The 21,990-nt window shown below is 47.9% G+C and overlaps 1 protein-coding gene and 1 non-coding gene across 3 annotated transcripts in view; both read left to right on the top strand.

The window, feature by feature from the left end:
- The first annotated feature begins 10,265 nt into the window (after positions 1-10,265).
- LOC114117396 (U6 spliceosomal RNA) lies at positions 10,266-10,372 on the top strand. The gene has a single exon (XR_003591096.1). It is a non-coding gene; the product is annotated as a U6 spliceosomal RNA (small nuclear RNA).
- Positions 10,373-12,426: 2,054 nt separating this feature from the next.
- The window catches only part of KIF14 (kinesin family member 14), a 42,039-nt gene continuing 32,475 nt past the window's right edge, over positions 12,427-21,990 (top strand). Inside the window, exons 1-5 of one of the 2 annotated variants that reach the window (XM_027976002.2) lie at positions 12,427-12,483; positions 15,872-17,064; positions 19,074-19,328; positions 19,844-19,931; positions 21,562-21,660. In XM_027976002.2, coding sequence (XP_027831803.2) covers positions 15,983-17,064; positions 19,074-19,328; positions 19,844-19,931; positions 21,562-21,660 — 1,524 coding nt within the window. In that variant the 5' untranslated portion in view covers positions 12,427-12,483; positions 15,872-15,982. Of the gene's footprint in view, positions 12,484-15,868; positions 17,065-19,073; positions 19,329-19,843; positions 19,932-21,561; positions 21,661-21,990 lie in introns of both variants that reach the window. The other variant, XM_042229316.1, reaches the window with a different exon arrangement.

Here is a 21,990-nt window from a genome sequence, read left to right as displayed (position 1 = left end):
CTGTGGCTGGGTCTGCATTTCATGAGTCTGAAATACTGTATTCTGTAATGAAGCTACGTGAGTCCGTAATGCCTGCGATCCTGCCCTTCGATCTCGGCTGTAGTTGCCTCCGTTGTTCAGTCGCCCAGTGTGTCCGACTCTCTGGGACAGATCTGTGCCGTAGTTACGGATCTGTAATTCTCCACTGAGTCTTGGCTCAAATTTGACTTGTCTAGAGCCAAACTGGGGCTTCCCAGGTGGTGCTTGTGGTAAAGAACCTGCCTGTCAATGCAAAGATTCGGGTTTGATCCCTGGGTCGGGAAGATCCCCTGGAGGAGGAAATGGCAATCCACGCCAGCATTTTTGCCTAGAGAATCCCATGGACAGAGGAGCCTAGCGGGCTACAGTCCATGGGGTCACACAGAGTCGGACACAGCTGAAGCGATTCAGCACACACAAGGCCAAACTGACACCCTTTCTTACGGAATCCGCGTTCCAGCTTGCCTGTCGCCTGCGCTGCGGCTGCTTCCTGTGCTCCAGGTCCAGGGAGAGTCTTCCAGGCAGAGCAGACCTGTGGCTGCCTAGGGGAGTCTGGGGTCAGCGCTGAGGCTGGGAGGGATTGGGGGCAGGAGGAGAAGGGCACGACCGAGGATGAGATGGCTGGATGGCGTCACGGACTCGATGGACGTGAGTCTGAGTGAACTCCGGGAGATGGTGATGGACAGGGAGGCCTGGCATGCTGCGATTCACGGGGTCGCAAAGAGTCGGACACGACTGAGCGACTGAACTGAACTGAGAGAGAGTGGATAACAAGGTCCTCCTGCACAGCACAGGGAACTATATTCAATGTCCTGTAATAAAGCATAATGGGAAAAAGTGTATGCGTATGTATTCTGTACGTATGCAAAATATTGTACACATATGCATAACTGAGGCACTTTGCAGCACAGCAGTAATTCACACAGCACTGTAAGTCAGCTATACTTCAATTAAAAAAATCAGGGAGTCGTCATCAGCTCCTTTCTCTCTCTAGTCTCTGAATCTGCTCAGTCACCAAGTCCTTCTATTTTTTCATTCGAAATGTCCACATTCACGTGCTGCCTGGAAGCCAGGGGAAGCCATCACCTCAAGGCCAATTCTCCTAGCCGCTTCTGAGCCGGATGAGCTCATTCTAGGAACCTTGTCACTCTGGAGCTGTCCAGTCGGGAGCAGGAGGAGATTTTCAGAGGATAACTAACTGCACGGCTTCCCTGAGGCTTCCTCACGCAGGAACCCCAGCTCCCTGCTGACAGCAGATCTGAGCCCTCCTGGCCTGGCTGGGATCCCTGCTCCAACTGAGTCCACGGGGCAGCAGTCACCGCACTGCCCCTGCCGCTGTGAGACGAGACGTGCCTTGTCGCATCCGGGGAAGTGGCTCAGCACCCCGACCGGCAGCCGGCCGTCGGGAACGTGTGCGTCGCAGATGGTGCCCTCACCTAGAGGAGAGCCAAGAGTCTGCTAATGGAAGGACAGTTTCATTAGGCAGGGAAAGCTTCACTTTTTTTTTTTTTTTTTTCTGTTTTCATGCCTGGTGATATTTACTTTGGAATCACAGAGGATGGTAAGTGCTTGGAATTGGGAGATAATGACAAAGTGATTCTGAAGCCAGGCAGCATCTTAGAGCTGACAAAGCTGCTGCCATGTGAGTTAGGCAACTGAGTGCATTTAATTAAACATGGTGCTTTGGGAAGGAAATTACGATGTCTGTAAACAATTGTCAGGGTTTTTAAGACGTTTCCCACAGAGTAAATTATGACTTTTACAAATGCAAAAATATAAAGGAGGCAGAAAATTCCTAACTGAAAATAACATTTTACATAAATGCACGACCGAGGATGAGATGGCTGGATGGCACTCGATGCACATGAGTTTGGGTGAACTCCGGGAGTTGGGGATGGACAGGGAGGCCTGGCGTGCTGCAACTCGTGGGGTCGCAAAGAGTCGGACAGGACTGAGCGACTGAACTGAACTGAACTGACGTGTAAAAAGAGAGAAAGTACGTTTGGAAGAATGGCGATAAGGCAGACATGCAGCCTATCAGGAGAGAGCTGCAAGACTGCCACCACGTGCCCTTTTAAAATAGTGCACAAACTGGGAGAGGAACCCGACAAACACGAGTCCATGTGTGACTGATGCCTTTGCTGCGTGGCAAAAAGTAACACAGCACTGCAGATCAGCTACGCTCCCAAAATAAAAACTGTGAAAAAGAAATGCAAACTACTAGATACAAAATAAAAAGTCTATTAATACAAGGAGGTAATGTTTTAGCATATGGAATATAGTTAATATTGTATAATAGCTTTACATAGAGCATAATCTAAAACACTGTCGCTGTCTTGTACACTTGAAACTAACATTACACTGTAGATTAACTATATTGAATTAAAAAAGGGTTCAAAAAATAAAATAACACAGACTTCATATTTATTTGTGGATATATGACTAAATTTCCTTGCAATTCTGTTAGATTTGGGGGTGGAGGGGAGTGTGGAGTTAGTGTGTTTGTAAGGTTGGGGGCGCCAGGGGCCGGTAAGGCGGAGCCCAGGATGCAGGCTTCAGCCCAGGGCCCCAGACCCGCAGGGATCAAAGCTGCACTGACGGATCGGATCTTAGAGCCAGTGGTGGGGGTGACGGAGGCCCTTGCGGGGAGCAGGGGTGGGGCGCAGAGAAAGGGAAGCCCCCTCACTGCCCGTCTTATTTCTCAGGGAAAACCTCTCCCCTCCTAGAAGGGGAAGCAGAAAGGAGACTTCTGCAGGGCGGAGGGCGACGGCAGGAATGGAAGCCTTGAGAGAACGCTGGTCTGTCCGTGTGGCCTCCACCTCCCCTCCCGCACCTCCAGGGAGCAGGGTTGGGGGCAGCCAGGAGCACCGCCCTCAGCCGCGCCCACCACCCTGCGGGCGGGCCTGTGCCATCCTGATGACCTCGCCCTGGCACCTGTCACACAGAGGGTGCCCTGAGCCCACCGTGTCCTCGGGGAGGAAGGTGAGGAAGGAGTGTCAGGTGCCACGTTCCAGGAAAGGGCCAGATTACTAAAGACGCCGCCAGCTCAGGGAAATGGCAGAAACCGGGCTAATGGAATTCAGTCTCAGCGCTGGAAGGTCAGGTGTTGGAGAAGAACCCTTAATACATTTAAATGGAGCTTTAACAAGGAGACCGCTGAGCTTGGTGAGGAAGGAGCCGGGGGCAAGATCATAACATCACCCAGAGTCTAGCTGCCAACAGGGCTTCCCTCCAGGCCAGAGGGGTCCTGGGTCCTCAAGGTACCATCGCCTCTCAGGTCTCATTTAGAATCCGGGGTGCGAAGCTGGGCTCGCAGCTACTCAGAAACGGAGTCTTATGTTACAGAGCAGCAGGAGAAATGAGCAGGGCTTGGCCTGCAGCTCTGAACCTGGTGTAGTATTTCTCAAAGGCATTCCACCCTCTTCCCCAGCCGGGCACAGAGAGAATCTCTCTCTTTTGGCTCACGTGTCGCGAGTTTCAAAGACGGGTCCCCGCGATTCCTCCCATTGGTTTCCTCCCTCTTTTGCTGACTCGGTTCTTCTTTCTGCCGTGTAATTTTGCAGCAGAGTTCCTAAATTAATTGCAGGGAGAAAGCCAGGGATTTGAACCGAGAAAAAGCACATGGAATGAATTTTGAAATTCGCGTTGATTGAGCAGAGTCAGATACGTATGAGCTGCGAGCAGGCTACAACTTCATGAAATCAGAAACAGCCTCAAACTGCAGATCTGCCATCAGCAGGACCAGTTAAAGCCCAGACACATGAAGAGAGAGGCCATGGGGTGTGCGGCCAGAGCTCGGAGATGAAGGACTGCGCCCCCTTCGTCCAGCTAGAATGCCGTTATCCCATGACTAATTCTGAACCCGCATCGTAAGGTCCTGCTCTCTTATCTGCGTGCAGTGAGAGAGAGGGCGCTTCTACCCTGCCCCGTCCAATACGGTGGCTCTTGGGCGCTGAGGGTGTGGCCTGTCCTGTAAGCGCAGGATACGCACTTGGATGTCTGAGAACATAGAATCCCTCACTAATCATTTCGATATTGTCTGTCAACGGATAAATGGGTAAAGAAGCCCATGAGGTATATATATATGTATACATACGATGGAATATTGCTCAGCCGTAAAAAGAACGGAATTCTGCCATCTGCAGCATAGCCGGCCTGGGAAGGGACTGCCAAGTCAGACAGGAAAAGACGGAGGCCATACGGAAAGACAAGGGGAATGAACGGCAAGCACTTCCACGTGCGATCTAAAAAGTACAACCAAATAGCGAACATAACACAAAGGAAACAGACCCGCAGATGCAGAGAACAAACCAGTGGTTACCAGTAGAGGGAGGGAGGGGGGCGGGTCATAACAGGGGTGAGGGATTAAGAGGTCAAACGACTATGCGAAAAATAAATAAGCTACAAGGATGTATTACACACAGGGGATGTAACCAATATTTTATAACAGTTATAAATGGAGTGTGCTCTTTAAAAAGTGTGAATCTCTATGTTGTGGATCACACTGCATGTACAGTTACGTTGCACACAATTATATAATATTGTAAATCACCTATACCTCAATTAAGAGTTTTAGGTTAATTACGTATTGAAACGGCACTTCTGCTATGTTGGGTTAAATAAAATATATTCTTAAAAAGAATTACCCTTGTCTTTTTTTTTTCCTTACTATGGCTGCTCTGAGATTTAAACTTCTTTGGGCCATGCCCTGTAGCATGCGGAGTCTTAGTTCCCCGACCACGGGTTGAAGGCAGGACCTCTGTATTAGGAGCACGGTGTCTGAACCTCTGGACAGCAGGCACGTCTCTGCTTTCCGATTCACAATTCTCATTATATTGGACAGCCCTGCTTTCAGCATTCACATAGTGGAACAGATTTCTAGGCCTGCAGACTTCATTCCCCTTATTAAATTCAGGAGACGGAGCAAACTGATCAGTCAGAAGTTTGTTTTCGCTTTCTTTTCTCAGGAAGATAAAGTCAGAGTGCTCAGGCCTGATGTTGTTGTCTGGAGTGGATGTTTGGGGCCAGTGAATGGTGGCGATTTAATTAGTAATACTGGAGACACACAGCTGGGAGAAATAAAGGGCAGTGGAGAAGACTGGTTCTTTGGGCATTGTTTCATGTCATTTCATGTGACTTAAACCCATAAAGTGCACACAAACCCCATCACGGCATGGGGGAACACTGTCATCACAGAACAGAGAACACCACCCTTATTCAGCCCCGCGCTGCCAGAGCTGAGAAACATTAATCCAAACAGACACGACACTCTCTGTTGCATCCGGGCCACTGGATCTGAAAAAGAAATGCAGAATTCTTTCTGGTGGCGGATTTCTTTTTTTTCTGCCCTGAGCGAGTCAGAGAACAGACTGTGGTCTAAGAGAAAAGAAAAAATTAAGCCTTCTGCAAACGAGCAAAGGCCTGTGGACGGGTGTGGAATTATTCATGAAGGTGCAAGGCTGGTGAGCATGCCTTTCTCCCACTGCAAGGCTGTGATGGATAATTCTTGCTTTCCAGGTGGCCTGTCATTTGGCAGCTGCCCTCTGAAAGCCACAAGTAAGGCAAGCAGTCACTTGGCACAATCTTTTTTAAGCTGTTTTTTAACTGAGAAGACTGATTAATGTGAACACACAAACTCACTTTGTGTCAGTTTAGACAATTCTGTATCTTCAACTTACCAGTGGATGCTATGTGAGTGTAAACTACTTGGGGCTTAAGATGGAGAGCTGAATGATTTATACAAATTCAACATTCCTACTGAGACCATGTTTTTAAACTTGTTGAAAGTGACGTGACAGCAAACGCTTTCATTCCTCACTTTAGAAAAACAGCTCCAATTCTACTCGGAAGCGTCAGCAGCGTTTTTAACAAGATGTCAGAAATGACCTTGGGCCATGTTGGCAAACCACTGTGGGGAGAGGACACCTGATCGAAGGTCAAGCTCAGCCTTTTTTTTTTTTTTTAAAAAAAAAGAACAGAAACATTCTTCGTAAGTGAGTCCCAGAGCTCCCTTTATGTAGAATTAGGTTACCCCGTAGGCTTTGGGGTTGCCAGCGGTTCTAAATCTTACTAATCTTCTCTGGAATGAAACCAGCAAACCATTCAAAGAGAAAAGAGTGTCTGGAACATTGACTAATCCCTGAGTCCTTTTCTTTTTCTATTAAAAAAAGGATTACTTGCTTAATGTAATTGTTTCTTTTTAAAAATCCTGGCTAAATGTATTTCGCTGATGTCGCTGAGTAGATAATAAAGATTTCATCAGCTGCATCCAAATACAAGCCTGTGATGTGCCTGCTTCTAAGACTCTCGTTTTAATGTGTAGCAGAATTTAGAGAGAAAATACAAAATATGACAGATTTAAAACCACCCTTGAAAGTGAAAGTGAAGTCGCTCAGTCGTGTCCGACTCTTTGCGACCCCATGGACCGTAGCCCGCCAGGCTCCTCCATCCATGGGATTCAAACCACCCTCAAGTTTGTTTAACTCCTGTGCTTATCACAGTGTCACAGAAATGTGGGACTCAGAAAGAATCTTTGTAAAAACAGCAGTTCAGGGGAGCCCTGCAGGGCACCGGGGAGGAAGCCCCATTCCCTGAGTTCTGAACGTGGCTCTGTGACTTAAAGAGGCCAGTACTACCAGGCAGATCGTCTGGCTGCCTGGAAACTCAGTTTCCTCCTGTGCAAAACAGCGGCAATGTGACCACAGCACCACCCTTATAGGGCTGTGGAGATTAAGTGAGACAACGGACACACCTCACATAAAGAAGGGACTTAGGAGTTGCTGGCTTATTGGATAATTTAGGGACTTCCCTTTGGCTCAGACAGTAAAGAATCTGTCTGCAACACAGGAGACCTGGGTTCAATCCCTGGGTTGGGAAAGTTCCCTTGAGAAGGGGACGGCTACCCACTCCAGTACTCTTGCCTAGAGAATTCCATGGACAGAGGAGCCTGGAGGGCCACCGTCCATGGGCTCGCAGAGAGTCTGACACGACTGAGCGACTTTCACTCTCACTGGATAATTTAATCCAGAAATCGGATTCAGAGGTGAGGGAACTATAGAGGGAGGCCTGCCTCGGGTCCCTCCACTGAGCGGTGATGGAGCTCAGCGCTGACCACTTTTCCTCCACTGCTCTTCTGGGCGTTAAAATTAATTCCCATAGTCCTGTCGCACTTTCTTCTTTTTTTATCACGGAGCCTAAAATGCAACCAAATACAAACACCTGTGGGTGTTGTTTTTCTTTTTTTTGTACAGCCAGATAACATACCCTTATTTTAATAATTTAAAAATTATGTTTGGATAAATTGAGATAGATTTATGTGCTACGACCACTGGTTAGCATGAGTTCATCAGTTTTCTTTATCCTAACATAATAGAAGTCTTTGAATGTGCTCGCTTCACTTCTGAACAATTTCTACACGTTTTCTTTTGGTTTGTCTCCCTCTGGTGGATTAAAGAAGTTCAGTTCAGTCTCAGTCACGTCTGACTGCGATCCCATGGACTGCAGCAGGCCAGGCCTCGCTGTCCATCACCAACTCCTGGAGCTTGCTCAGATTCATGTCTATTGAGTCAGTGATGCCATCCAACCATCTCATCCTCTGTCGTCCCCTTCTCCTCCTGCTTTCAATCTTTCCCAGCATCAAGGTCTTTTCCAATGTCGGTTCTTCACATGTGGCCAAAGTACTGGAGTTTCAGCTTCAGCATCAGTCTTTCCAATGAATATTCAGGACTAATCTCCTTTAGGATGGGCTAGTTGGATCTTCTTGCAGTCCAAGGGACTCTCAGGAGTCTTCTCCAACACCACAGTTCAAAAGCATCAATTCTTCGGCGCTCAGCTTTCTTCACAGTCCAACTCTCACATCCACACATGACCACTGAAAAAACCATAGCTTTAACTATGACCTTTGTTGGCAAAGTAATGTCTCTGCTTTTTAATATGCTGTCTAGGTTGGTCATAGCTTTTTTTCCAAGGAGTAAGTGTCTTTTAATTTCATGGCTGCAGTCACCATCTGCAGTGATTTTGGAGCCCAGAAAAATAAAGTCAGCCACTGTTTCCCCATCTATTTCCCATGAAGTGATGGGACTAGATGCCATGATTTAAGTTTTCTGAATGTTGAGTTTTAAGCCAACTTTTTCACTTTCCTCTTTCACTTTCATCAAGAGGCTCTTTAGTTCTTCTTCACTTTCTGCCATAAGGGTGGTGTCATCTGCATAGCTGAGGTTCTTGATATTTCTCCCAGCAATCTTGATTCCAGCTTGTGCTTCCTCCAGCCCAGCGTTTCTCATGATGTACTCTGCATATAAGTTGAATAAGCAGGGTGACAATATACAGCCTTGATGTACTCCTTTCGCTATTTGGAACCAGTCTGTCGTTCCACGTCCAGTTCTAACTGTTGCTTCTTGACCTGTATACAGATTTCTCAGGAGGCAGGTCAGGTCATCTGGTACTGCCATCTTTTTAAGAATTTTTAAAGAATCTTCCAGTCTGTTGTGATCCATGCTGTCAAAGGCTTTGGTGTCATCAATAAAGCAAAATGCATCAATTAAAATTTACAGTCATGTGCCATCTGTTTCTAAAAATTTCTCTTACATGGTTTGGTTTGGTTTTTCTAGTTATTATTGACATCTCCTCCTTTTACAGGCCCAGAAGCCAACGGATAGAGAAGTAAAGTGATCGAAGTGGCAAGCAGATTGTATGACTTTAGATTCCTGGAGGAGCTATTATTTTAATGAGTCAAAGCTGAAGACAGGTTTGAACTACAGGGCCTTTTAACCAGCAGCTGTGTCATAGTGAGGAAATATTTCGTCTGCCTGAACGGGGGGAGGGGGCAGTGCTCTGAGGCCACATGTATGGATGTTGGAGGAGATGACGTGTCCGCAAAGTCTAGACTAGAGGCCCCAGGGCTTGAGATGAAGTTCGGTGCCTGCGGGCTGCTCACCCTTGAACCTTGCGTGGTCACATCTGCATTTTCTAGACTCCTTTTTATTTTTAGTTCAATATTATTATTTTTAATGAAGTATAGTTGATTTACAACACCATGTTAGTTTCAGGTGTATAGACTCCTTTTTCTTGTCTTCCATCAAAAAGCATAGAAGATCCGAAGTTCTAAAAAATGTTAATCATATTAGAGCAAAATGGAGATTAGGTCTGCTTCCCCTTGGAGATGGTTTTTCATTGCTCTCTCCTGAGTTTTAATAGAGTCCAGTGAGTCCAGCACAAAGGAATGAGCTATTCCATCTTGCGGTTATTTCTAGGGATTAAGCCATAATCCTTAACCTTCATAAAGTAAAATGTGTCCTCATTGTAGCAGACAGCCTGAGCATGCATGATCGCAGTTCGTCAGCACTGGCCAGGGCTTTGCAGCGTTTTGGAGGATGTTTTCAGGCAATGCAATTTAGTAGCTTACATTTGTAGAGCATAATCCTGTACCCAGCTCCACACTAAGCACTTTGCGTGCATAATCTAATTTAATCCTCACGTGACTCTCAGGTAGGTGGCATTTGCATCTGCAATCCCCAGATGCAGAAGCAGAGGTCCCCAGAAGTGACTTTCCCTGCAGGCGAGCTGTGGGCAGGATCCGAAGAGAGGAGCACCATCTTAGTGTAATAAATAAAAGACCGAAAATCCCTCTTGCGTAACCTGGAGCTGGCTCAGAGGGGGCCCTTGATTCTGTTGAGGATTGTTCCCATAGTTGGACTTAAATCAGGAGCTCCATGCAGAGCAAGAAGGAGAAGAGGGCAGTGTGTCCAGAAAGCGTGTCCTGTGAAGGTGCTCTGTGCCAGGCACGGGGGGCCCAGGGGGACACAGACAAAGCCCTGCTCCATCCTGTGCTCACAGTCTGGGGCGGAAGCAGGCCCTTAGGCCATGCACTGTCTGCTAGTTAATTTGGCATTGTAACTTTAATGACTTTAATTGTTCTAATATAATTTATTATTTTTCCCCCTTATTTTTAATCATTTAATGCATGCTTTCATGGTAAGCCATGGAGAGTTTTTATGTTTGGGGCCCACAGACTATTTGGTTTCTACTGAAACATTTTCTAAGAATAAATTTTTGTAGTGCAGTAACTAGGGCAAAGAATATGAATCTCTTTATGTTTCCTTCTATAAATGATCATATTGCTTTCTAGAGGGGTCTGGTATTTACTTCTTTTACATGTCAGACCTTACACTAAGCGGTAGGGATAGAAGTGAGTGGCTGTACACACAAAAATAATTCAGATAAAAATAAACTGTAAAACCCAGTCATTAGTGCTCGCTTTGGCAGCACATATACTAAAATTGGAACGATACAGAGAAGATTAGCATGGCCCCTGCGCAAGGATGACACGCAAATTCGTGAAGTGTTCCATATTTAAAAAAAAAAAACCCAGTCATTAAATGCAACTGTAAAAAAAAAAAAATTTAGGTATAAGTGTAAAAAAAGTTTTAAAATTTCAGTACCAGTGATTTTTGCATCAGAATTAAAAGTGCACATTTCTAGAGACAGAAATTGGTAAGCTGCTTGAGAGGAGGGTCCACACCCACTCACTCCTACCCCTACTGCTTAGTCTAAGGTCTGACATGTGAAAGAAGCTTAATAAATACTTGTTGAGTAAATAGTGAAAGAGGAGAGTGAAAAAGTTGGCTTAAAGCTCAACATTCAGAAAACTAAGATCATGGGATCTGGTCCTGTCACTTCATGGCAAATAGATGGGGAAACAGTGGAAACAGTGTCAGACTTTATTTTTGGGGGCTCCAAAATCACTGCAGGTGGTGATTACGTTCATGAAATTAAAAGATACTTACTCCTTGGAAGGAAAGTTGTGACCAACCTAGACAGCATATTAAAAAGCAGAGACATTACATAGTCAACAAAGGTCCGTCTAGTCAAGGCTATGGTTTTTCCAGTAGTCATGTATGGATGTGAGAGTTGGACTATGAGGAAAGCTGAGTGCCAAAGAATTGATGCTTTTGAACTGTGGTGTTGGAGAAGACTCTTGAGAGTCCCTTGGACTGCAAGAAGATCCAATTAGTCCATTCTAAAGGGGATCAGTCCTGGGTGTTCATTGGAAGGACTGATGCTGAAGCTGAAACTCCAATACTTTGGCCAGATGTGAAGAACAGACTCATTGGAAAAGACCCTGATGCTGGGAAAGATTGAAGGCAGGAGGAGAATGGGATGACAGAGGATGAGATTGTTGGATGGCATCACCCACTCAATGGACATGAGTTTGAGCAAGCTCCAGGATTTGGCAATGGACAGGGAGGCCTGGCATGTTGTGGTTCATGGGGTCACAAAGAGTTGGACATGACTGAGCAACTGAACTGAACTGAACTATCCGTTTCTACTTATAAACTTTTTTTACTTGTTATGTTGAAAGGTATCTTTATATCTTCTGTCATATTTAATGTATTTTTGTAGTTTACTACATTTTATTTTCACTATTGTGAACTATGTATGAGTTTAGAATTTTTATGTATTTGTGTTTGTTGGTCTTCTCCTTTGCCATAGCTTCTTTTGCTCTCTAGACTTGATTATTTTCCCATAGACCTGATAAATACTACATTCTTTTTTTCTGATGGTTGCTCTATAACTTAATTTCAATAAATTTTAGAATGATTTTTAGAGAGAGTTTTAGAACGAGCATTTTATTATACATTCAATTTTTCTATGCATTCAGAGTCCCTTCTAATTTCTCTTTCTATCCCGCTGAATCCAATTTCTTTACCTGCACTTTTCGCTATTTAAGAAAGTTACTTTAAAATATCTTTTCGACTAGAGCTCGTCTCGTTCATCTGGTTAGTTTTCAGCAAGTATACTTATCTTTTCGTGCTTCAAAACCTTATTAGGATTTTTCTAGAAACCGAGTTGTATCTCACGGGGTGGGCTTGTAATTCTAGTTGCACCGCCAGCTAGCTGTCTAATTTTTCACAAGTTTAATTGTAAACTTCAGCCCCTCATTGGTAACCTGGGGGATCATGTTAATATTTACCTGGTAAGGTACTCAGGATTAAATGAAAAACTTCCATCTAAGACATTCAGCGCACTTCCTATCACTAGGCTTTGCACTCGAAATCCTAGAAAACCGTGAATGGCTGTGGCTACCGAGGGGGCACGCAGTTATTTCTGCACAGAGAGGTCCGGGGGCGACGCGGACGGATGGTGCTCATTTTGCTCCGGGGCTGGACAAGGGCATCAACGTTCGCGTCCTCCGCCAAGCACCCCGAGCGCGCCCCCGCCGCTCGAAGTCCGCGCCCCCGCCCCCTCGAGCGCGCCCCCAGCCCGCAGTCCGCGCCCCGGCCGCCCGCGTCCCTGCGCGGCGCGCCCAACCCAGGGGGCGGGGCCGTTGCCTAGGAGATGCGCGCGCGTTTCCGGGAAGACGTGCGTGCGCGGCGCCCGGCAGCCAATCAGAGGGCGGGGCGCGTATTCAAACCGCGGGGCGGCAGCGGAGGCGTGAGCGGCGCGAGGAGGCCAGGAGCCTGCGAGGTGGGGGCTGTGGTCCGGGCGCGGCGCGTCGGTGCGGGCGAGGGTGGGGTGGGTGGACAGCTCGGGAGTCCGGGAGGGCCGGGGGTCCCCGGGGCCGGGTGCGAGGGTCTCCAAGGGGGGCGGGCCGGGGTTCTCCCGGGAGGGCCAGGGGCGGGATCGGGCCGCGCCCTCCCCGCCGCGGACCCCTCGGAGGGCGTCTTCCGGGCGCGTGGCCGCCGGGCGGCGGGGTGGCCGCTGAGAGCCCACCCCGGGGTCTGGGCACCCCTTCCCTCCAGTGTCCCGGGGCGTACCCCCGCCCCTCCTCAGACCCCGAGCTTCGTGCTCCTTGTAAATAGCAGCCGGTTTTCAGCTGCGGGTCAAGTCCTCGGTTTCTTCTTGTTTCTGTATTTACTTCCGTATCAGGAAATCTTTAACTAAAAGATTGCCTGCTTTTAGTTAGAAGGTGATGGGAGATGCTTCGATCCTGGCATGATTGTTAGTGATTTAGAACTTGCACAGGTTACTTAAAAATGAACCTCTGTTGTTTTGTACCTCCAGAGTCATGATCTCTGGGGTTGATTTTAAAAATACGACGGTTAGTTGCTGTATTAGCAGGACGAGTCTCTGTGGGAGCAGTAGAGAGCTGCAACTCACGGCGAGCTTCAAGTGGGGACCAGCCCCAGGAGAGGGGCAGCTGGTTCCGCCTCCCAGATTGTGTGCGCTCAGGGGGACCGCGCCGCCAGTCTCCTGAACGTTTTGTTTCATTGAAGAATCCTATATGGTAGGATCCTATATGGTCCTATATGGTAGCCTGTTATGTGTGCAGTAGTATTATGTCTAAAGAACAATGTATATGCCTTCATTTAGAATACTTGGTTGGTAAAAACGGTAACCATCATCAGAACCTTCAGGAGTCCTCCTACTAACATCAATTCCACTGGCCACAGATCGCCTTGACCAGTAGCATCTAATGGAAATGTTTAAAGTGTGGGAATTTCCAGAGCTGGGACGCAGACCTGAAGAGAGCAGATGCTCACTTGGGAAAATGGCACTGACTTGTTGACACATGGTTGCTACAAACATTCAGTTTGTAACAAAAATGCAGAAGGGGCAACAAAGCGAAGCCCCTAAGCCAGATGAGGCCTGCCTGTGTGGAGAAAAGGAGGGAATTCAATGACAGCGGGTCAGAGGAGAGGGACAGCCTGGGTGGTGATGGCCTCCTAGTGGCTGAGCTGCTAGTTTTTCATTGACTGGGCCGTTGCTGGGTGAGGATGAAACCTTTTCTTCCTCTTTGCCCTGGGATGTGAAGTAGCTTCTTCCTGTAGAGTCTGTGAATATAGCAAGGGATAAAACATGAGAGCTCCTGTTCAGATACCCTGCACTCCCACCCCTCACTCTGTTTTAAATGAGGGTTCCTTTCTTTGCCTTCACAATGAAATAGTTTCATCAGATGTCATTTTGCAAGTTAGAATCAGACATGCAAATTTAAAGACTTGTTCACGTCAGTATAACCAGTTGGATGCAGCGTTGACGGGAAGTCAGACCTCAGCTGTGTCTGCTGTTCTCTTTTCTTCTAAACATGACTGCTGCTGCTGCTGCTGCTAAGTCGCTCAGTCGTGTCCCACTCTCTGCGACCCCATGGACTGCAGCCTACCAGGCTCCTCCGCCCATGGGGTTTTCCAGGCAAGAGTACTGGAGTGGGGTGCCGCTGCCTTCTCCGTGACTACTGGATAGATATTGTTGACACGTATTTGCTTACATTCCTGTCAACTTTGTTGTCTGACTGCTAGAGGGCAGGCTGAATACTTAACTGATCTTGCATAAGTTTTCTCAACACAAGCGATTACTTTACAGTGCTTGTATTTATTGTCTCTGGTACTTATTTGGGTATGAGCTGCCTTGTGACACCTCTCTGGCTCATCTCCCCGAGGCGTTCTTGCATGTCGAGTGCATTCAGCACCTGCAGAAATGCTTTACTCCGGTCTTTAACTTTGGTGCTGGGGTGTCTGTTAGTCCCCCTCGCTGCCCCCCAAACTGGGGGCACTTAAAAAAATCTCTGCTGACATGTTCTCTTTTCTAGCATTTATTCATTTTAACCATTTTTAAATGTACATGTACATCCTTAAATACATGGTCATCACTGCCATCTACCCCGTAACTCTAGTTATCTGGTCAGTCTGAAATTCTGCATCTATTAAATAATAACTCTCCGTGCTCCCTTCCCTAGCCACCACCATTATACTTTCTGCTGCTGATTTTAACTACTATAAGTACTTGATATAAGTGGTATCATATATTATTCGTCTTTTGGGGACTGGTTTATTTCACTTAATATAATGTCCTCAAGGTTCACCAATATTGTAGCATATTGCAGAATTCCTTTCCTTTTGAAGGCTGAATAATTTTCCATTGTATGGATATACCACATTTTGGTAGGCCGTTCATCGGTCAGTGGACATTCGAGTTGCTTCCCCACTTTCTCTGTTATGAATGATGCTGCTGTGAACACGGGTAGGCCGATATCCCTTCATTTGAGACCCTGCTCTCAATCCTTTCTGGTGTATACCCGGAGGTGGAATTGCTAGATCATATGCTAATTTGGTGGCACTAGTGAAGAACCTGCCTGCCAACGCAGGAGACGTAAGAGGGGTGGACTCGATCCCTGGCTCGGGAAGATCCCCTGGAAGACGGCATGGCAACCCTCTCCGGTCAGTATTCTTGCCTGGACAATCCCACAGACAGCGGAGTCTGGTGGACGATAGTCCCTGGGGTCGCAAAGAGTCGGACACAACTGAAGCGACTTAGTATATGCTAATTTTAATTTTTTGAGGCCATCCCTTCTGTTTTTCACAGTGGTTGTACCATTTTACATTCCCAGCAACAGTCTACGAGCTTACCCGTTTCTCCATGTTCTGGTCCATACTTGTTTTCTGCTTTTTTTTTTTTTTTTGATAGTTTCTTTAATGGGTATGGTGTGGCATCTCATTATAGTTTGACTTGCTCTTCCCTGATGAGCATCATTTCATGTGCTCATTGACTATTCTTATATCTTCTTTGACATGTGCTTTTTACATCTTTTTAAGTCACCTGGCACATTTGACCTGATGCCGTCTTTATCTGTGCATTCTCTCTAGACTAAGGAAATGAAAGCAGAGTTTTGTCTTTGAAATTCATAGTATCCACCAGAGGGCCTGGCACCTCATGGGATCTTAGCACATGTTTGTTGAGCAATGACTGTATGGTCTTTGAGGTCAGAGATTTGTCCGAAGCTGCCTGGGAACGATATCTCAGTGGAGATCATGACCTAATATATGCCCCTGAGAAGTCACTTTCCCATGGAAGGTCCTTGTGTTTTTAAAGCCTGTTTGTAATCTGCGCAGTTTAAATTTTATTTATTTTATTTTAGCAGATAATTTTGGAAACTGTTGCATAAGAAATGGCCGGAAGTCAAATGAATGTCTAAAGATAGAGCTTAGCATTTCTTCAGCAACATTCTTCTTAAAAATAACCTTCTGCCACCATGTCAGCCTCCACCGCACACAGCAGAAACGACAGAGATCTCCTTGGTATTCCTTCCACAAAGACGTCATCCCTGAGTGTCCTCCCCCAGGGCAGCAAGCTGAAGCTGCATCCGAGGTCAGACTCGTCAGAGTGTGAAAATGATGATCCGTTACTGAGATCTGCAAGTAAAGTCAGAGACATCAACAGCACTTACGTTATTTCTGCCTGTAAGAAAACAGAAGACACACGCCTCCTTCCTAACCCTGTGGGGAGGTTGACACTTCAGAGGAGAGCGACCAGGAGCAAGGAACCCTCTTTGCTTGGTCGTGAGTCGGGAGACGCCGGTGCGAAAACGGCAGAAACACGCCTTGCATTACAGCGTCGGACTAAGACAGATTACATGGGAAAGTGGAAAGGAATGCAGGACGTGGGCGGCAGGACAGAAAATAGTCGGCCTTCACCAGAAACTGGTATAAGTGTAAAAGCTGTAAGCAGTGATAAAGACTTGCCTGTTGCACCTTCTGTGCCTTTAACTCCAGACCCCAAAGACCCTGAAATGAAGGCTGATGGAAAATGCGCAGCGACGCGTTCTGCCCTCAGTGGGGTGGGTGAGAACGTTGCCCTTAAGTCCCTACGTGAGCGAGCACCCGCCGGTTCCCAGAGTCAGACTGAAGCTGTTCGCACACCGTGCGTGGCAGTTAGGCCCACTGAGAGCAGGTTGGAGACCAGAGAGTCAGGAGCAGGGGCCTCGCATCACAGGGGTGCTGAGAAGGAAGCCACGAAACTTCCACGTAGATTTGAAAGCTTAGAGAAAAGGACACCCTTCAAGTGTATTTCAGAGCTCAGGTCGACACCTAGGCGTGGCGTCCTGCAGCCTCCGAGCCCCGCTGCCTTGGTTCTGAGAAGCAAGAGGCCCACCCTGCAAGTTAAACAGACGCCCCAGAGCTCTCTTCTTGCAAGTCAGAGGGAAAGGTCACGGGAAAATACATTCCTTCTTGAGGAAGAAGCCGCACTTCAGAAAACCTCTGCAGAAACAGGGCCCCTGAAGGTGGAGAGCAGCCAAGTGACAGTGGCGGTCAGAGTCAGGCCTTTCAGCAGCCGGTACGTGACCCGCTTTTTATCCGAGGCCAACCTGCTCTGCGTGTTGGTGCGTGTTCATGCTGGCTGGCACTGCCTTTTTATAGATGGAACTTCCCGGTTCGGTGGTAGTATGTGGATATTTTCGATGATTGGCTGTAAAACAAAAAAATCAAAACCACCATATTTTGCAAATGGAAGTTTCTCCAGATATATCTGTTTTAAACGTCTGACTGACGTCAGTCCCTAAGGCAGAGCCTGCTTTCAAATCTGTCATAGATGGTGGTGTCTTCTACCTTTTCCCTTAAAAAGAGCAACAGCTGGTTGCTCGTTCCCCAAACAGGTCCTTCCAAAACCCTTTCCAGGGTGGTGGTTACCGCCGTATCATCTATGACGTGTGGTTGTACACACACTGATCTGTGAGGTTTGACTTTGACCGCAAAAAATCTCCCCATGAGTGCCTGTGGGCGAGAACGGACAGACTCGCCTGGTGTGACCGTAGCATCTGATTATCTTTAAATGCTTTGAGGACAACTGTGAAGACTTCACAGAGTCAGTAGTTTTTTTTTAAGTCTGTTTGGATCTAAGTGAGTTGGAGGAGGGTATGGTGACCCTGCGGCTTCCCAGGTGGCTCAGCAGTGAAGAATCCACGTGCCAACGCAGGACATGCAGGAGACACAGTTTCGATCCCTAGATCGGGAAGGTCCCCTGGAGCGGGGCAAGGCAACCCACTCCAGTATTCTTGCCTGGAGAATCCCATGGACGGAGGGGCCTGGCAGCTGCAGCGAAGAGTCCAGTGTGACTGAACCGACGCTTTACACATGCGTGATGACTGCAGTGTGGGCAGGCCCCTGGCCTGAACCTGCGTGGCCAGCAGTTGGGGCGGATTCCATAGGGCGTTGAGCCTTTTAGTGAGAATGTGGGTGAGTGATGAGGGGAGAGAACTCAGGGAGAGCCTCAGGACTGCTCAGGGCAGAGAAGCAGTGGGACAGCCCGCACAGGTGGCGGCCCTAGAGGGATGGAGCGTGGGCCCCAGAGCAGCCTGCAGCAGGGCCACTGGGAGGACGAGAAGGGTGGATTCCACAGTGCATTCTCGTCTAAGCAGCTGCTGCTGCTACTGCTAAGTTGCTTAAGTCGTGTCCGACTCTGTGCGACCCCATAGACAGCGGCCTCCCAGGCTCTGCCGTCCCTGCGATTCTCCAGTCAAGAACACTGGAGTGGGTTGCCATTTCCCCTCCAATGCATGAAAGTGAAAAATGAAAGTGAAGTCGCTCAGTCGTGTCCGACTCTTCACGACCCCATGGACTGCAGCCTACCAGGCTCCTCTGTCCATGGGATTTTCCAGGTAAGTACTGGAGTGGGTTGCCACTGCCTCCTCCACATCTAAGCAGAGTTGGCGGCAAAAAGAATTGTGTGGCCAGACAAGGACTCGTGCTTTTCTGCAGCTTAGGGCAAAAAGATTTCCTCCTGAGTCTGAGATAGAAGCAGAGGGGATGCAAAGAGTCAGAGTTTTAAGGGAGATGCTTTAAAGCAGGAAGGACCTTTGGAGTCACAGAAACGTACCTTGTATCCCAAAGACACTTCAATTCAAACTTGTATCTAACTGAGTTTGTTGAAACTGTGCTTTTGTTTCTTGCCAGCTTTGTGTAGATTCGTACCTCCAGAAATTCTTTATGTTGTTTTCGAATACATTTCCAGTTAGAACTACAGGTACAGGTAGATTTTAGCGGACGGGATGAGACAAGGGAGAACTTAAGAGGAAAGGGAAGAAGATGGAAAATCCTATACAAGTAGGGGAATTTTCTGGACAAGAAACCTGGAATTCCATTTTCCCTTTGAGCAGTGGCACTGGAGCTGGGGAGATAGATTTTGGAAACCCGCTATTATGATGTGTGCTGCTCTGCATGTTCTGCATAAAACTAAAGAGCCGTCTTGCCCTGGAGGAACGTTCTACTGTAGTCTGAAGTCCTTATATTCTGTGGAAATAATACTCACAATAATTGCAATGACAATACCTGCTCTTCTTTTGAAAGGGAGAAGAGAGAAGGCGCGCCTCAGGCGGTCTTCCTGGATGGGGAGGAAATCGCTGTGGAGCACCCTGGCACGCGACAGGTGTACAGCTTTGCCTACGATCTTTGCTTTTGGTCCGTGGACGAGCGCCACCCGCGCTTCGCGAGCCAGATGGCCGTGTACCAGGCGCTGGCGGCCCCGCTGCTAGGACAGGCCTTCCAAGGCTTCAACACCTGTCTGTTCGCGTATGGCCAGACTGGCTCTGGAAAGTCATACACGTAAGTTGTGTTGTGAATCCGACCATCCTGAAGCATTTGTGTCTTTTGTGAGAACAGCAGTTTGATGGAATGTCTTTTTGAAACTGCTGCTCTGGGCTCAAGTCTCACCCATTTCACACTGCCGTTCTGCAAGCGGCTTTATCTCTGGGCTGCTTTTTATCGTCAGATACTGTTTACCTTGTCGGCATCATCGGCCCCGTTTCACTGTAAATTCTATCTGCTGTGTAAACTGAAGCTCGGGTTATTTTGGAAGCCCTGTTGTGAGAATCACGAGCAAGTCATCTCATCAGTGGTCTGGCTCTGCTACCCGTCCTGGGAGGAGATACTTGAGTTTTAACAGCAGCTAACGTTTATCGAGTTCTTACTGTATTCCAGGCCCTGTGCTGGAAGGCTCTGAATTAGATAGTTCTTACTTAGCCCACTTTATAGAAGAGGAGATTCAGGTTTACTTTGCCCTCAAAGAATTTTAAAACCTGATTAGTTTTACTCCCCCAACTCATAAATGTATTTTCTAGGATGATGGGCTTTAGTGAAGAACCAGGAATAATTCCAAGATTTTGTGAAGATCTTTTTGCTGAAATAGCCAAAAAACAAACGGAAGAGGTATGTTCTCATGGTCTCTGTAAGCCTTCGTATTCGAGTAGAGAACAGGCGGACCGCGTTAAAGTCAGAGCTGAGGCCACTGAGGCCGACTCCGCAGACGGCATGCTCTGGCCCTGTCCCCTGGGGCCAGAGGGGGCGCGGGTTCAGACGCGGGCTGTTCCTCCCGGTGGGCAGAGATGGAGGGGCTTTCCCGCTGGCTTCTCCGCTTCCTCGGCTCTACCACCTGTGCGGGTGGTGGGACGTGTGCGGTGGCCCTGCCCCGTCAGGCATGTCTGCAGTCGGGGGCCTCGCACCTCCCAGAGGACAGCAGGGTCAGTGTTGTGCCGGCAGCAACAGGAGGCTGGGGAGTGGCCTGCACACTCAGCCCAGGGGTGGCCCCAGCCGCTCGCGCCCGCCCCGTCCCGCCCCGGTGCCAGGGGCCCATGCCCTCACCCAGTCCCACCTGTGGTCAGCCGTCTGCAGGCAGCCTGCAAGACCAGTTTTTCCCATGTTTGCTCGATGATAAGAGCTCCCAGGAATGTGTCAAGAGGCAGTCGTGCGCGTGTGTGCACGCGTGCGTGTGTGTGTGTTTTCTTGCTGGAAAGCTGCTGGAGATCCTGATTCGGTTGGTTGGGAGGGTAGTCTGGGAGTTTGTAGTTTCCCTACAGTTCTGGACATCTCCTGTAAGAGAGTGCCTGCAGCCTGAGGTTCATGTGGGCACAGCAGGGATCGGCTCTCGGTCCTCCTTGTGGCTCAGTAGTATTCCATTGTGTGTGTACACGGCGTGTTCTTTATCCATCCATCTGCTGATGGACACTTAGGCTGTTTTTATCTTTCGGTTATTGGGTTGGCCAAAAAGCTCATCCACACCATCTGATGGAACCCGCGGGAGCTTTTTGGCCAGCACACTATCCGGTGCTGCTGTGAGCACTGGTGCACAGCTTTCGTGAGCCATTTTAGTTTATTTGTAATTCGTTTGGGTGGATGTGAAATTGCTGGGTTATATAGAAAGTCTATGCAGAACCCGTTGAGGAGCTGCCAGCCGTTTTCCACGACACCTGGACCCTCTTACATTCCCACCCGCGGCCCCGGGGTCCGATTCCAGCTCTCACCAGCTTCGCTGCTTTCCGTTTGCTCGGTTGCAGCCGTCCTCGCGGGTGTGGAGTGGTTTCTCACCGTGCTCTGACCCGCTCTCCCTGCTGACCTGCGCTGTTGGGCACCTTTCCTTGTGCCTGTTGGCTGTGCATCTGCTTTGGAGAAATGCCTGTTTTTTAACTGATTGATTGTCCTTCTGTGGTTGGATTGTAAGAGTTCTTTATATGGAGATGTGTGGGTGCATGCTGCCTGCTAAGTTGCTCAGTCATGCCCCACTCTTTGCGACCCCATGGACTGTAGCCCACCAGGCTCCTCTGTCCGTGGGATTCTCCAGGCAAGAGTAATGGAGTGGGGTTGCTGTTTCCTCCTCCAGGGGATCTTCCCCACCCAGGGATCAAACCCGGGTCTCTGGTCCCCTGCCTTGGCAGGTGGGTTCTTTACCACTGAGCCACCTGGGAAGGCCTTGCATGGGGACCCTAGAGCCGTAAGAGATCTGAGGTGCAAGGAGCGCAAGGACTTTCCGCTAAGCTGTTGGCTCTGTTTCTCTCTCTGCTAGGCCAGCTACCACCTTGAGATGAGCTTCTTCGAAGTCTACAATGAAAGAATTCATGACCTTCTTGTTTGTAAAGGTGAAAATGGGCAGAGAAAGCAAACGGTAAGATTTTAAAACTTGGTGTTTTTAATTTGTTTTTATTGATGCATAGAATGATACTAGTTCTCAAGATGATACATGGCTTAAATACTGCAGTGCTCCTATATGATAGCAAATGCTTTGATGTGCAGTCTAACTGCGTTGCCACTTACTGAATAAGCTGAACAGTATTGTTAGTGGACATTAAATGAGTTATTAACTGTAACCTCATTTTACTTAAGCAAGTATTGTGTCAATATTAAAGATCATATATTTCAAGATTTAGTTGGATCACACATGTCAAATATCAAATGCCTAAAAGTCTGTGAAGCCAAAAAAAGACTAGAACTTTTA

The sequence above is a fragment of the Ovis aries genome, chromosome 12 (assembly GCF_016772045.2).
Source record: "Ovis aries strain OAR_USU_Benz2616 breed Rambouillet chromosome 12, ARS-UI_Ramb_v3.0, whole genome shotgun sequence".
NCBI lineage: Eukaryota > Metazoa > Chordata > Mammalia > Artiodactyla > Bovidae > Ovis > Ovis aries.
This window is presented reverse-complemented; position numbering and strand designations above follow the sequence as displayed.